Raw genomic sequence first — 16,700 nt, forward strand, 5'->3', positions numbered from 1 at the left:
CAATAAAGCAAGCATTATTCAGTGTCATAAAACATGTCTTCGCCTCCAGGAAACCACACATTTCTCATAAATGCCATGCCATCACTGGGCTAAGATGGCTAGAGTTTTCCCACCATCTACAATACACCCAACTAACCTTTGCCCACAAATTAATTTCTAAACCAAATGACTGTCCTGCCCTTAACTCAATCCTACAAACATACACCCCCACTAGAACATTAAGATCCTCCTGTAAACTGATGCTTACTGTAACTAAACCCAACAAAAGAGCAGGACAATGTCTGTTCTCCCATACCATAACTAACCTATGGAATAACCTTCCATCTGAAATAACCCAACTTGACCACCCAAATCCTTTTAAAGTAGCCCTAAAAACACATTATCTAGACAATCCATCCTGCACCTGCAACAAAAGCAAACCACCTAAGACAGTATACTTCCCCGGATACTAAAATGACAAAACCTTTGCAAAACCCAGTCTTCACATTTACTAGTGTATTCTTACTATACAGGATACTGGAATCTCACCAAAAAAGGTAATGATATAACATTACTACCAATTGTAAGATTCTTGTATTTTTTTTCTCCCTGTCATATCTTTTGTGGGTGTATATATTCTATGTTTTTTTTTCTTCCTGTTATATCAGTAACATTGTTAAATTGTATTTTAAATATTGTCTTTCTTTGTATTTTGCTTGTGGAGCTTTACTCCCCAAGCCTCCACTGAAAATGGGTTTCTGACCCAGTGGACTTTCCCGGTCAAGAAATGTTAATAAATAATAATAATAATAATGTAGTAGTAGTGAAACCCAATAGGCATGTGATAAAAACATTAAGAAAAAATACAAGTGGTCACACATTCCACCGTAATGCACATTTTAAATTAAGGTTGTTATTGATACAAGGTTCTCCCTCATGAGCAAACCACACCAACCATAGGTAAATCCATCATTGCCTACACCCATCCGTGGGTTATTGCTTAATTATTCTTTCTGTTTCTTTGTAGCTTCATTCCCCCCATTTGCATTTGCAAAGAGTCTGATTTTCTTTGCTGTTTCTGTGGAACTTTCCACTCCACAGATTGCAAATAAATGCACACTGTCAGTCTTGACAATGCAGTCATCAAATAATAATAAACTCAACAGAAGAATACATAAGCAAACATTTTGCAGCATATAGTATGTTCAGTGTCATAATTTAGGTACTCCACTGTTTTTACTTTTCTACTGTTACCTTTAAGCTTTCATTTGATGTTAATTGAATTTCTCTTAGTTTCACCCTTAATGTGATGTTATCTTTGCTTTGTCATAGCCCATTCATACTCAGTTTACTTTGTTACTTTTAGTTTTAATCTTCAATTTTATGTTATCTTTGTATGGTTACAGCCCAGTTGTATAATTTTGCATTATGTTTTGTTTACTTTTTGTTTGTTATTGTTAGCTTTAAGTTTCACATTGATGTCATTTTTGTAATTTATAGCCTGTTTGTAAAATTTTGCTTTCTTGTTTGTAAAATAACATTATTTTAGGCCTAGTGTTTACATTTTTTGATAATTCATATTTAGGTATGATTGTAATCTATTTAAAGTTTGGTACCATTTTCATATTAATATACTTAATTCCATTATCTGTAATAACAGCTATCTCTCATAGAACTGTACAACAAAATATTTATATACATGCAGCATAAGTGTAGCAAGAGATACCCTTAAAGAACTTTAGTGACAAAAGTTTGAAGTCCTATAGTTCATGTTTATTTTTTACAGGCAGAGTCACTTCATTAGAGCTATATAATGCAGTAATTGGTAAGCTTCTTATCATAAAGGTGACCATTTGCATAGCATGCTGAGAAAAATATAATAAGACATTTTTTCTACAATGTGAAAATGTTATATTATCTACTTTGGGGGATTCAATGCCTTACATTCTTCAAAAACTGGTAATGTCCTCTGTAACTACACCATGTCCATTATAAAATGGTACATCGAAGAACTATTACTGATGACTGGCACATTCACTCTATCACTGAGATGAAAATGCACATCTCTTTTACTACCTACAGATTGTTGACATCTAGGTGTGTGCACTACAGTTCATTCTCACCCATTTTAGTTACTAACTAGCTGAAATGATCAAACAGACAATACCATGTGCTAGCGTGTGCCTCTGTTTACTCTAGTCACAGATTATGACATTGAATTTGACCAAAGCATCCTCTGTTTGTGTCGACCAATTGATGCCTCACTCATCTGTGAGGTATGACATCCCAGAAATTCTAACACATGTCAAACATTTGATTATCTGCCAGTCACCAGGGTGACAACCATCCCACCTGCATAGTCAGCAAGTACAGACTCAAACCAAAAAGATTGTTTTTAATGAAATACCTAATACAAAACATTTAAAAATTATACTGTTAATATCCTAGTCCACTATAACTGGTACATATTAAAATCAATGCCACGTGATGCCAACAACTTGCACTTTTAAGGAAACCTTTATAAACATTCTAAACAGATTAATCCCTGTTCAAACAAAAAGAGTCAAATCAAACCCTACAGCATGGCTAACTAAATAAACTTAAAAAAATCAGCCTTGAAGGACTGACAGAAAAGCAAAACACAGAATGCATCTCATACATTTAGACATCTCAGAAATCTCAAAGGACTCCAAAAAAGTGCATAAACAAATATATTATATCAGCCTACAATATAAACAGCAAACTGTAGGACTGTAGGACCAACAAAAATACTTTTTTGGTCATCACTATTTAAACTTGTAACGTTTGACTGACCCATATCCCTTTTCGTTATTCTTACACCACTGATACAATATAATCACAATCTAGCTGATACTTTATGCAGACATATAAAAAAAACAATACAAAACACCTTCAAATGAAGCTAAGTCAGCCATGCTGATAAACTAATCCATATATAAGAGATATGTCCTATTCATCTGAATGAAAAAAATATAATAACACTCCACAAAGCTGGCACATCTACAGAGTTTTCCAACTAAAGACTCATTGATATGTTATCACTTCTGTCAAAAATGCAAGAAAAATGCATCCACATGCAATTTAGGTAGTACACTCTAACAGCCTTTATCCAAAATACAGCATAGTTTTTAGAACATAGTACTTCCACTGCACCCCTCAACAATGGCAATCTTGCTTCCTTGCTACCCTTCTGCAGGTATCCTGGGGCATTTCTGATGTACTGTGCATGCGTAAGGGTTGTGTTCCCATGCTTACGCAGTGCATCAGTGCTACGCAGAGGTAGCAACGGAGAAAGAAAGATCTCCGTTGTGTTTTAAGTATCTCACTATGTTAAATGAGTTTAACATAGCAAGATTAAAGCAACAGAGATCTTCCTTTCTCCGTTGCTACCTCTGGACAAGAAAAAAAAAATCAGGGGATATACTAATGGAAAAAGTCTGGGCGACCAGACCTTTTTCCGTTAGTGTACTCTCGGATTTACAACAGGCACGCCGGTTGGGCTGGCCAAACAGTGTGCTCGTTTTTGAATGTTTAGGGCCAGTCATTGTATAATCAAAGTTTGTTTACAAATAGTAGAGCTGAAGCTGCATAAGTCAAGGATTACAACTGAAAGCAGGCACTGTTGAATATGCATGCGAATAAAATAAGACAGATATGCTAAAATGATGCTCTTAAGTAGTCCCATACAGTCACAATAGTAAAACCATGAGAAACAAGAAGATAAATCAGATTTTGTAAATGAAAAACAGTTGAAGCTATGCAAGTCAAGTAGACAACTGAAAAGAAGTGATAAATTTACAGCTGAAGCCTGCCCCCCCCAAAAAAAATTTTTCTATACCAATTCCATGATCGCACCATCTTGAAGAAGGGGGAAATTCCCCAGCTCTCCAACAGAGATTTTCTAAGGATGAACTCCATTCATTATCAAGTTGAACATTAGGCAACTGATGGTTCAGCGTTCAACCATTGTCCACCAGTAGGTTCGCCAAGCAGATATACCCAGTAATTATAATATTAGTATCTGTCGAAGATGGAAATGTGCGCTAGTGTTATGTCCAAAGGATAATACGCACTAAAATATAAGAGACAGTACCCAGGCACAACTGCTTCTAACTAATGACAGTCGGCTATCAATAAAAACTACAATATAAATCAGAAAATGCCAAATGAAACTAATACATAATCTAAAAGGCAATGCGATGAATTGTTTCAAAACAGGATTATTATTAAAATAATGATACTATATTTATTTTGTGCATCAGAAAATATGACAGTACATAGACTTACCCATGGATGCATTAGAAATCTGAACTAATAAAAACAATCATATTTTTGGAAGTAAAAGTATTTACTTACGGAATGCTCGGTAAATCTCATCCAAAGACAAATGTTTATCTCTGGTATAGTCATCATATTTCAAAAGATCAAACAAGGTACACTCCAACAAATCCTTGCCAAGGCCATCTTGTTTAATTACCTGCCAACAGCAACAAAAGGTATTAGCTAGCATTCATAGTTTGAAAGTCAGAACCAAAAATTTGATTTTTGATCATTCAGTTTTCATTCAGTTCTTTTATGAGAAATTGACATCATAGCCATGGTAAGCTTTTTACTTGAAGGTTTTAAATAAATTCTTGTTGTGTTGCATAGATTATAACATTCTAACATAAATAAATGTACTCAGTTGTAAATGGCTACATATGAAATGTCTTCTGTCTGTAAGATTCATTTGCTTTTATTCTAGTCTATCATCTTGAGTTCACAACAGTTCACATATTGACTTAAGTTAATTCCTTCCCAGTGAAAGATATTATAACTCTTTATGGTTTTGTCAAGAAGAAAAGAAAACAAACAAACAAATAAATAAACTTCATTGACAGCTCATTGTTAGGAAATGATTTTGCACATCTCAGGCTACAAATCTCCTGCATGTTTAATAAAGCATATTGAGGTTCATAGGTTCATAAGTACTTACCAGGATATTGATCTGAAAAGATCTTAAGAAGCCTAACCTTACATTTTCATAACAGTTTGTAGCCATTATATTTTGCATACAAAAACACAGAGGTAGGGATTACAAGGCAGGACATACTGGAGCATTTACTTGCTGCCCCTATCCATAAGGGGCATGGATACTAAACTGGGGATGAATTTGTGATTTCCCATCCTTTGTACAAATTACTTTTGAATAGACTATGTGGAGTGGAAGATGGTTTCATAGAAGTGGCATTCTGTATGTTACATACCTGTCCTCAAACATGTTCTATTTATGCAGCAAAAGAGACTGAGATCCCTTGACTAGGTGTTCACACCACCACTGGACTTGTGAATGAGTAATAAGTCTGACAGGATATGGATTGTTTAAACTGTATAAGCAAGGCAGAGGTCGTGTCTTAGTAGTTTGTATGATATCAACAAGAAAGACAAGGCTTTGAAATGATCTGCACAGTTTCTGAGATGTAGGCCCTTGATATTTTTAGAGTGAAAACATTCTTGTTGCTCCAGTTGTGACACGTGTGTGGGCAGATATATATCAAAAGCAGCATTCTATTCCAAAAATCAGCCTGATGAAAGCTGAGCACAGTAGAACAATTGCATTCCTGGACCTGTACAACATACCTTTATAGATAAGCTGTGTAATGAAAACATACTTCCTTATAATAGTGGATAGATGGTAATCAAAGGAGAGTTCATTATCAACATAGGTTCCCCGATCCCTGACCAAAGGATCGCTTTCAGAGGTGCGTCGTCAATATGATAGTAACAAGGGTGGTCAGGCTTGCCAAAAGATATGATTATACATTTCTTGACACTTAGTTTTAGTCCACGGTTATGACACTAGTTATTTGTTTGAGGAAGGCCTTCTTGGAGGATTTTGGTGTCCTCTGGGGAGTTTATGATGGTACTAAGTTTACAATCGTCTGCAAAGTTTGACAGCCCTAAACCCTTAACATACATATTGACTTCTGAAAAGTAAATGTCAAAAAGGAGTGGTTCAATGGCCAAACTCTGAGGTGCACAGCTAGTGACAGGTGTTTTTTTATGAATCCAAACTGGCTTAGGTTGAGCATTAGTACATTACTTATGTTCTTATTTCTTAATTCCATAATAATCTTCTCCATAGAATTACAGATTAGGCTGATCAGGCTTATGGTTCTTTAATCACCCATGTCTGTTGATTCACCACCTTTGTGCAATGGAATGATTGTTGCTGCCCTCCAGTTATCTGGCATGAAACTTGTTTGGAGACAGATATTAAATAACCTTTGTAGGGGTCTGCCAAGTCATATTTCACACTGACCAGAAGGCAGCTCTGTATGTCATTCAGCCACACTGAAATAATATCCTTGGCCTTAGACTATTCCTTGAGGATCTGTTCTTGGGAGATGTGGGAGATGTGTAGATATGGGATTTGGGAGTACAGGAGGGGAGAAGGAGGTGAAGTTTGAACTTTAGTTGTTGACTAGTAGATTGGATGTGTCATCAAGATCTCAGTATATGATATCCTTTACTATTAGCTCAGAGCAGAACTGAGCATTGTTTCTGAGTTTGTAACTAGGTTAAAGAAGGCTTTCAGGTTATCCTTCAACTGTGTGGTAATTTTTACCTCATGCCAGCCTTTATTTGATTTGATCAGACTCCAGCATTCCTTGTTAAGTTTAACGAGAGCACTACTGACATCTTGTGAGTTAAATTTACTTTCCGTGCACAATGAGTCTTGTTTTCTTTTATTATAGAGCTGGTTTGTTTTAGGATTCTGCTATATTGGGTTTATTTTTAATCAGTCATTATTCTTCTGAGAGGGACAAGACACATCTATGCAGCTAGTTCCATGTCCATTGAATTTGGAGTTAAGGAATCTGCATAAGCAGTGAGTCAGTCAAGACAGAAGTGGTTTTTGACTTTAGCCAGGTCATCACTCAGTTTCAGTAGATTAGCCCTGGCATAATCTCTGAATATTAGGGTATTGGTCAATGCTTCAAGCTTCACACCCATAGTGGAACTGACTTGTTTGTGGTCTGATTTGGCAAAGCAGAATATTATAATTGGTCAGTAGGAAAGCTGACCCAAATCAGTAAGACTGAATCCAGGATTTTATTGTCCCTGGTTGGGGGTTAGTGGCCCCTGTTCCAGAGAGTTTGTACCGATGTTGTAAAGACATACTTGAAGATGTGCAAGTCTCCCATTTGATGGATGGGGTAGTTGAAATCTCCTAGGAGAATGGTGTATACCATTTATGTACCAGGTATTGACTTAGGGGGACATAAAGGTTCTCCTGTAGTTAACTAAGACATGAAATGGGGTTTGTTAATAGTAAGGTGGATGTGGAGGAGTACTGGGTCATTATCTTGTCTGATGAGTCTGAAGATATAATCATTGTTTAAGAACATGCTTACACCACCACCTTTAGTGCTTTCATCTAATCCTGTGGGTTTAAACATGTGGTAAGCATTGAAACCATGCACTGATGGAGCACTCTATTTGGTCAAGAGAAGCACATTTAAAGTTATTTACACCTGCATGCAGTCTCACTGTGTCACATGTGCACTTGTGGTGCCAAACTTGAATCCATGCATGACATGGTGAATCCTAACACCTTATAAACAAGTGACTGTGACACACAGCCTGGTGAGTGGTACATCAGTGTTTCTCATTATGGAGTCACCTATAACTAAGACATTAGAATGTCTGTATGTTTGCCTTACTGGCTTTTAGATGCATGTTTCATTGTTTGTGCTGCCTTGGTTGTGTATTTTTCAGACTGCGGGGATAGTTGTTTTTAGGTTATGTTTAAAAAGCCTTTGTCATTTTGGTAGGTTATCTTTAAGAACCTCAGCATATGTAGATTTATGTGTTTGGTCTGAAGTGTGTTTGATTGCTTCATTTTGGTGTTTTGTGGTACTGACCACCTTCATGTTATTTTTCTTGGCTTCTGTGAGAGCTTTACCTCCAATAAAATTATATATTTATTTATTTATTTTATTTTACATTTGTTGACCGGGACTGGATGCATGTCCATTTTCAGTGGAGGCCCGGGGAGAAAAGCCCCAAGGGTAAGCAGATACAGCATTACATAATACCAGCATTACATATTACAAAAAGACTATTTACAGAGATTACATAAGCAAGCAAGTTAAACAAGTTCCACAGGTTACAGTTAATCCTGAGCACAAGTCAGATTAAATTAAATTGCACAGTAAACTGGTTAACAGATTTTTGCACATTCTAGAGAGAGTTAGCCAGGCTTGATATATTGACATAGCCAGTTAAGTGACAAATGTTGTTTGAGTCTAGTTTTAAATTGACCTAAGGTGGAAAGTAAGGTAATATCAGCTGGAAGAGAGTTCCAGGATCTACTTACAGAGTTTGCAAAGAGAGAATCACTGGCTGTGTTATTAATTTTGCTAGTCTGGATTAGTAGTTTGTTAGAGGATCGAAGCGGTCTAGGATTGTTATAGGGGGTCATAATATTTTTAAGTGCAGGAGTATTGTCCAGATTATAGAGGATTTTACAGGCCATAATCAGTTGGTTATACTGGATCAGGCTGGGTAGTTCAAGCCACCGAAGCTGATTTAGATTGATGCAATGATGTGTCCTAAACTACATCTTTCTCACACTGGGTCATTTTGCTTAAGAATTACGTGGTTGTCCATCAACATGAGACAACAGCTGTATTCTTTCATGGTGCTAAGTTTAACAATGTTACTGTGGACTGAAGGGGGAGTAGGTTGTATGATGTTTGGAGTTGATAACTGGAGGTGCTAACTGGTGAAGTTTTACATTTGTCAGTTAATTCTGCTCTGAATTCTACAAGTAATTATGTTTTCAGTTAAGTACATATGAGAAATACCTCTGTACACAAATAAGTACATATGAGAAATACCTCTGTACATAAGTAAGTGCATATGACAAATACCTCTGTACACAAATAAGTAAATGTGACAAGTACTGCTGTACACAGATAAGTGCACGTGACAAATACCTCTGTACATAAGTAAGTACATATGAGAAATACTGTTGTACATAAGTACATATGACAAATACCTCTGCAAACAAATAAGTACATGTGACAAATACCACTGTATATAATTAAGTACATATGACAAACAACTCTGCACATAAGTAAGTACATATGACAAATACCTCTGTGCACAAATAAGTACATGTGACAAATACCTCTGTACATAAGTAAGTACATATGACAAATACTTCTGTGTACAAATAAGTACATGCGGCAAATACTGCTGTACATAAGTAAGTACATATGACAAATACCTCTGTACACAAATACGTACATGTAGAGGGACAAGATTGCCCTCTTCTGTTCCCTCTCTGGTATATGGATGTTCATTTCAAGGAGCTGTTGAAAGGAAAATGAGCAGCTGGAGGAAGCTTGCTGAATAGATGAGTAAGCTGAGGCAAGGGTGCTGCTTATTTGGTGGAAGGTAATTCAATGAATGGCATATAAAGTGAGATGGGACACTGCTTCATAAGTAAAGTAAATGAACAGAGTTATGGACCCTGCTTACTGAGCAGGATGAGTAGGTACGCTGCCCTGATTAATATTACAGTGATGGGATGGCACTTTAAAGTAAGTGAGCAGAGATATGCACACTGCTTACTGGGCCAGGGTGAGTATGTACGCTGCCCTGATTAACAGTTCAAGGATGTTTATGCTGTGTTTAGAATCAATGATCAAGGGGGGGATCCACCTTGGATCCTGAGAACTACCGCCCCATCAGTCTGACAAGCCTGATCTGCAAGGCCATGGAACGTATTATCATGAAACTTATAAACAAAGACATTGGCAACCTTAAAACACTGGACCCCACCCAGTTTGGGTTTGTGAAGGGCTGATCTTGTTTCCTGAACCTTATTGACTTCTTCGAATCAGTTTCCAGAGCCGTGGACAAGGGTAAGGCAATCCACACAGCCTATCTGGACCTTACCAAGGCCTTTGACACCATTCCCCACTCTGGAATCATAGATAAACTTACTAAGCTGGGCATTAATCCTCACATCACTCGATGGGTTGCCAACTGGCTTACTGACTGAACCTGCACTGTAAAAGTAGCTGACTCCAAATCCAGCTCCAGACAAGTGACAAGTGGAGTACCTCAGGGTTCAGTCCTGGGACCTCTCTTGTTTGGCATCTACTTCTCTGAAGTACAGGCCAACACTAAGGGACTCTAGCTAACAAAGTTCGCAGATGACTGCAAACTGGGAGCCATTACTGAATCCCCAAATGATGTGGATACTCTACAAAAGGCCCTTACAGAAACATATGCTTGGTGCCAGAGCCATGGGCTCAAGCTCAGTGCCAAGAAATGTATAGTTATCCCCTTTGGGAAAAAACATGGACCTGTGAATTATCACATAGGTGGCAGTACACTAAACACCTGAAGTGTGATAAGAGACTTAGGGACACAGGTGGACAGTGGTCTCACCTTCAATAACCACATCGCCACAACAGTCAGGAAATCCTTCTATGTGGCACACCTCATCACTAAGAGCTTTTCATCCAGAAAAAAGGAGGTCATTGTCCCACTGTACTCATCCCTCATTAGACCAATTATAGAATACAACGCCTCATTTGGTATGTACATCTCAAGACATCTGCAACAACTGGAAAGGCAGCGTGAAATACCTCACTAAAAGAATCACAGGCCTAAAACAGATGCCCTATGCTCACCGCCTTAAAAAACTCCAGCTATACTCTGTCGCATTTCGTCTACTTTGAGGCGATCTCTGCTTAACATACAAGGCCTTGTCAAACCCAGAGCTGTTGGACATGCTACACTTAAAGAAATCCCAATCCCTCAGAACCACACGCTCCACATATCTAAATCTTGTCATCACAATAAACAAAACATGCTGGAGGGATAGGTTCCTGACCCAGAGACTCCCCAGACTCTGAAATAGAGTACCCATACATGTCAAGCAGAGTGCCTCTTTGGCCCTCTTCAAAAGGAACCTTGATGATTGGATGGGAGAAAGGAAATTCACCCCGAGGATCACGTCAGTTGCCTTTCTAGACAGGGGTCCAGGGAAGTAAATAGTGTGGGAAGAAATAGCCAGGGAATTGTTATGGTAGGCTTGTATAGGCCCTAGGGCCGATAGCCTAGTACCAACCTATGAACCTGTGAACCTATGTGCAGTTGTAAATAATAAAGCTGGTGAACAAAGCTATGTTATGGAAGTTTTAATAAAGGTCATCAAATGTCATTCAGTGTGATGTGTTTATTGAAGGGGACCAGGACAAATACCGCTGTACATAAGTAAGTACATATGACAAATACCTCTGTACACAAATAAGTACATGTGACGAATAAAGCTGTACACAAATAAGTACATATGACAAATATCTCTGTACACAAATAAGTACATATGACAAATCCCTCTGTACATAATTAAGAACATGTGAGAAATACCTCTGAACACAAATAAGTACATGTGACAAATACCTCTATACACAAATAAGTACATGTGACAAATACCTCTGTACACAAATAAGTCCATCTGACAAATACCTCTGTACACTCACTCATGGTCATGGTCATGGAAAGTACAGTAACAACTTTTTGGAATGGATGTATCATACTGAAACTGCACTCAGATCTTTCACAAATGAAGGAAAATCCAAAGTTCACAATACTGTAGGAAGATCATGTAACTCAAAATAATTTGTTTCTCACATATTCTGAGAGAGACATAGTTTTTGGTATTTTGTCACTGCAAAGCCAGATGTTTAGCTTCATACTTGTACTAAGTAATTAAGAGACTGCTAAAAAAACGCTGACTGAGAGATGGGTTGCTTTAAGTGCTGAAGTCCCAGCTGCTCAAAATTCAAAGAATCAGAGCAAGTTACACTCATGCCTGACAGACTCAATGCCACTTGAAGCTGCAGTAAAGTCTGAGCATGGTGCAGCTGCTGTGGGTATGGGGTATAGCTGCTGCTCAGATAAATTGCTGAGTTTTCTTTTTCTGTTTTTGAAAGAAATAGTTGAGTTTGAGTAAATAAGGGCTGCAGGCATTCAGTGATAGAGAGAGTTTAGCTGTTAGGTCTGGGGATACTGACAGATTTAGTATTAGTGTTTGGGAGTGGGATTTGGGGTTTGGTTTATGGAGTAACTGGGAGTTTTAGGGCTAGGTTAAGAAGCAGGGTTTGGAATTAGGAATAAGGAGCAACAGGGAGTTTTAGGTGATGAGCAATTAGGAATTTAGGTTTAAGGAACAGAGTTTGGAATTAAGTTTAGGGAGTAGCTTGGAGTTTTATTGCTGGGCATAGGGAACTGGTTTTGAGATTAGGGTTAGGGAAAAATGGGAGTTTTAAGTTAGTAACAAGGGTGTTTAGTTTTTGGAAGTTATTGTGGTTTAGGTCTCTGCTGCAGCTTTGTGATTAGGGTTACATTCTGAAAGTGACTTTTAGGATTATGGTTTGAGAGTGATGTTTGAGGTTAGGGTTAGGGGATGAGTGGGAGTTTTAATCTTAGAGTTATGTGTCTGAGTTATAACATACATTTTTTTATGTGATCAAACTAGTGGGAAATTGGGTAATTGCTGTTTTGAGCAAGTGACAACATGCAGATCAGCTGTGAGCCAATAATGTACAAGCACCTGTAGGAGATTCCATAAGAAACTAATATATTCATTCAGGAAAATAGAATTAAAAGCAAGAATATAACCTCTAAAGCTATAGGTCATAAATAAGTACCTGTGCAAGGAACATTTATCAAAAATCAAATAATATTATCAAGACTGTATGCACAAACACATTGTTTATGGCAACTGAGGAGACCTACAATGGTTTTGTGAATGAACAGAGGGAACAGTAATGGTGGTTGTCAGGCGAACAGCGAAAGGTTCAATGATTGCAGTGATGGATGTAAGGTGTTGCAAAATACCAAAACTGGTCATTATATAATGAATATTTGGAGGAAATGAAAGAAAAGAAGCATCAGTTTGCAAGGTTCCAAAAAGATGTACACATGCAAAGGGTTAGCACAGATAAAATCACTTTAGCTAGCAGATCAAAGAGACTCCCTCTCTCTCTCTGATACTCTCCCTGTGGGAGGAAAAACGATGCCTTGTTGTAGTTTGAAGTAGTTTATTCAGTTAAGCAGGTAGATAAATGAGGGTTCTTAAGAAGGAAAAAAGAGCCCTCTGTAAGAGTTTCAGTTCTTCATCATCACTGATCAGGCTGGCAGTGCACACTTTGATATAGTAGCTTCTGTTGTTTTACTTTCTACCCAGGATTCATCCTTAGTTTTATTAGAATAGACACATCAGGAGAAGACTCATGGTGGTAGTTTCCCAGTGCTCTGCAGGTAGAACTGTTATATGTGCAAATAAGAAACTGATCTTTAAATTTCCCTGGGTGTTTGTGTAAAATGTAAATTTTAATAATTGATCTTTGTATGCACCGTTGTGATTTCCTTGTAGCAGCCAGTATTATGGCTCAGGTATGTTCTATTATTGATAATGTTCTGCTCACATTGAAAATGTGTTTCAGGCTTCAGTGCCCTACAAAGCTTAACAGCATATACAGTATGTTGAATGCCTGCAGTCACTCAATACTGTGTAGATATGGAAACAAAAACGATGCAAAGCACTAATGCAGTAGACATTGAAACGATGGCAGCTTCAGGTACCAACATGCATTTACTTGTTGTAATTCCCCTTTCAGATCAAGCTCCTTCCATTCAAAATGATCACATGTGAATGTGGTTAATGAGAATAACCTCATCAATTATAATTTAAAACATCTTCCCATTGATACATAGCAGCAAACAGAAACTCAGCACATTGATTTTAACTGAAATGTGTTGAGTTTAGTCATGACTCACTGCAACTAGCTGTGACATTAACTTTTTCTTAGTTATGTTGCCTATTGCAGAAAATAACAGTGTCATTGTTTCCAAGTAGAAAGTAGTGGTTTAAATCACTCATGAGTTAGGAAGTATACATATCTGAAGCTCGGGATTTTAATGACATAGAAACATCTTTTTTACTTTCAAAATTGTATGCTTCAAATTTACATTTTAAGAATTTTTGATGTGTAGTCACAGTATCAGTGTAGGGAAATCTCATTATTTGCTTACTGATTTCATAGTAATTTTGTTTTTGACTGGTTTAACATATCCTTCCATTGTGCTATTTAAGAGATTGCAGAGAAATGACTCAGCAGTTTTGAGCATACATTTCAAGTGAAACGTTGTACCATCATATGGTGGTCACTAATGATGGCTGAACTGGATTTTTGCTTTAGATAAATGGAATGCTTGCTTCCTAATCCTTTCTTGATAGAAAATGGGGCAACTGAAGGGTTTAGATTCTGGTACTTCCCATGGTCTGTACAGGTGGTCAGTGTCCCACCTCAGCTGTTCTAAATAAACAACAGTTGAATACTGGACACATACAGAATCTGCCAAATATGGCAAAAAGTTGTACCACTACCCTGGACACATGCAAAATCTGCCAAATATGGTGAAAAGTTGTACCACTACCCTGGACACATACAGAATCTGCCAAATATGGTGGAATGTTGTACCACTACCCAATGCAGCTGCAAAACTCATTTTTCCTTTAATAACTTCTCTTTCTTTTTTCTTTTTAATCTTTTTTTAAGCATTACAGCAAGATCTGATTTCTTAACCAGCCCTGAGAGTTAAAGCATTATTTTTATGATATGTTCTACAATAATAATAAGGGGGACAAAAAGTTCAACAATTGCATCTAATTTTTAAGCATTTGCTGATTTTAAACTAGAATTCGGAGTTTCAGTTTCAAAGCAGAGGAACCTCTCTATATTACCTTCCCTCCTTCCTCACCCTCCCCTTGAGCGTACTAGTTGTTTGCCATATCATCTGTTCATCATTGAGCTAGATTGTTCAAGTTTATTTTTCTCCCCTATTCATTTATTATTTTTCATTGCTGCCTTGGTTATTTACATGTTTAAGCCAGTGAGGTTTCAGCCATGAAGGGTGAGTGGGACTGAGCCAATATCTCATTGTGTCTGATCTAGCTAATATTCATCTAATGTATGTGGCAGAAATTATTAACAGACATGGATGATGCAAGGCCTTGTAAGAGGTGTCATTCATTGACCTTCTGAATGCATAATTATCAGAGTGTGTGAAGCAGACTTCCATAATTATATTATGTATTCTTTTGTGTCTCCAGTTCTTCTCCACTTCCCTATCTCTTTCTGTTTACCTCCCTTCACTGATTACCTCTATTCTTCATAACTGCTGTTTTTTCCTCCATATCCTAACTGTTTCACTTGCACCTAGCAGTGCATCAGTTTAATTAGTTATTAACATTTGATTACCAGGAAAATTTGACTTGTTAGATGCCCATTTTCAGTGGAAGACCGAGGAAAAATGTTCAAATTATTACAGATAAATTTTAAGAACAATAATTGTACAGCCTTCAAAAATAATACAAAAACTACAGTTTAAATAATTATACCAACGTAGACATGATGTGACAACATTGGAGAAAACAGATAAACTTATATGACAACAATCTATTATTTAGGGAAAATTTATCTAGCTTAGAGAAATTAAAGGTAAGTTAGTATAATATGAATAGGAACTGCAATGAGAAATGATGGAAAAAATAGGGTTATGGCATATTTTCAGAGAAGATAGGGAGAGAAATTGATTGATTTTAGGAAGTGATAAAGAGCAGGAGTAAGAGGATGTAAGGTAGGAAGAGCTACTTGTTCATATTTAGGGATATAGTTTATCTTGTTGGTGAGCACAGATCCAAGTTTTGGCTAGGAAGACTTTCAGAATGGTTTTAAAGGACTGTAAGGAGGGAATTAACCTGATGGTTACAGGTAAGGAGTTCCAGGCCTTATCAACATGGTATGAGTGCAGATAATGCCCAGCAGATTGATAGGTCTGTGGTCAGAAAGAAGTTTTTGTTCAGGGAATCGTAATGACCAATTGGGAACATTGCTGTATAGAATGGTCTTAGTACTGGATAAGCAGATGGATGCTGGATAATTTTTGAGGTGGTAAGAAGCTGTGTATGTGTTAGTTGATGGTTTAATTCTAACCATTTTAGGCCTTTTAGTGCTCTACAATAATGGGTTCTGAAAAGGGGTGCTTGTTGCAAATTTTGCAACTTTATTACAGCATTCTTCAAGTTTTGCTTTTTCTGATGCCTGGAGGTTAGTAAGGATGGGAGTACAACAAAGTATTGAGGGGAGGATGTAAGTAGTGGCAAGTGTAGTTTTAGTTGCATTAGTGATAAAGCTTTTGGCTCTGTAAAGCATCCCTACATTTTCGTGAGTTTTTTATAGGTTCATAGGTTCATAGGTTGATACTAGGCATCTGCCCTAGGGCATTTATAAGCCTAGCCAGAGTGTGTTTGGCTTTTGCCACCCTTTTAGATTAGTTGACTGTGCCTCTGTATAGTAGGTAACAGAAGATAGCCCTTTTAAGGTTAGTTTACTGTGCCTCTCTCTAGTAGGGACACAGAAGAGATCCCAGGGGTAAACCTACGATCTCCAATCCACTTGTCAAGATTTCTCTTGAAGAGGGTCATTGAGGGGTTCTGCCTAACATGGATTGGGATTTTGTTCCAGAGTGAGGGGAGCCTCTGGGATATGAATCTGTCCCTTCAGCATGTCCTATTTATTTCTGTGCTGAGGTTTAAGTCCCTAGAGCGTGTGGCTCTAAGGGATTTG

The 16,700-nt window shown here is 37.5% G+C and overlaps 1 protein-coding gene across 2 annotated transcripts in view; it reads right to left on the reverse strand.

Moving 5' to 3' along the window:
* FSTL5 (follistatin like 5) overlaps positions 1-16,700 on the reverse strand; it is a 3,739,468-nt gene that overhangs the window by 1,939,473 nt on the left and 1,783,295 nt on the right. For both annotated transcript variants that reach the window (XM_044062069.1, XM_044062068.1), the window contains exon 6: positions 4,357-4,477. In XM_044062069.1, the coding sequence (XP_043918004.1) occupies positions 4,357-4,477 (121 nt within the window). The remainder of the gene's footprint in view (positions 1-4,356; positions 4,478-16,700) is intronic.

The sequence above is a fragment of the Protopterus annectens genome, chromosome 2.part1 (assembly GCF_019279795.1).
Source record: "Protopterus annectens isolate FY-2018-M chromosome 2.part1, PAN1.0, whole genome shotgun sequence".
Classification (NCBI taxonomy): Eukaryota; Metazoa; Chordata; order Ceratodontiformes; family Protopteridae; genus Protopterus; species Protopterus annectens.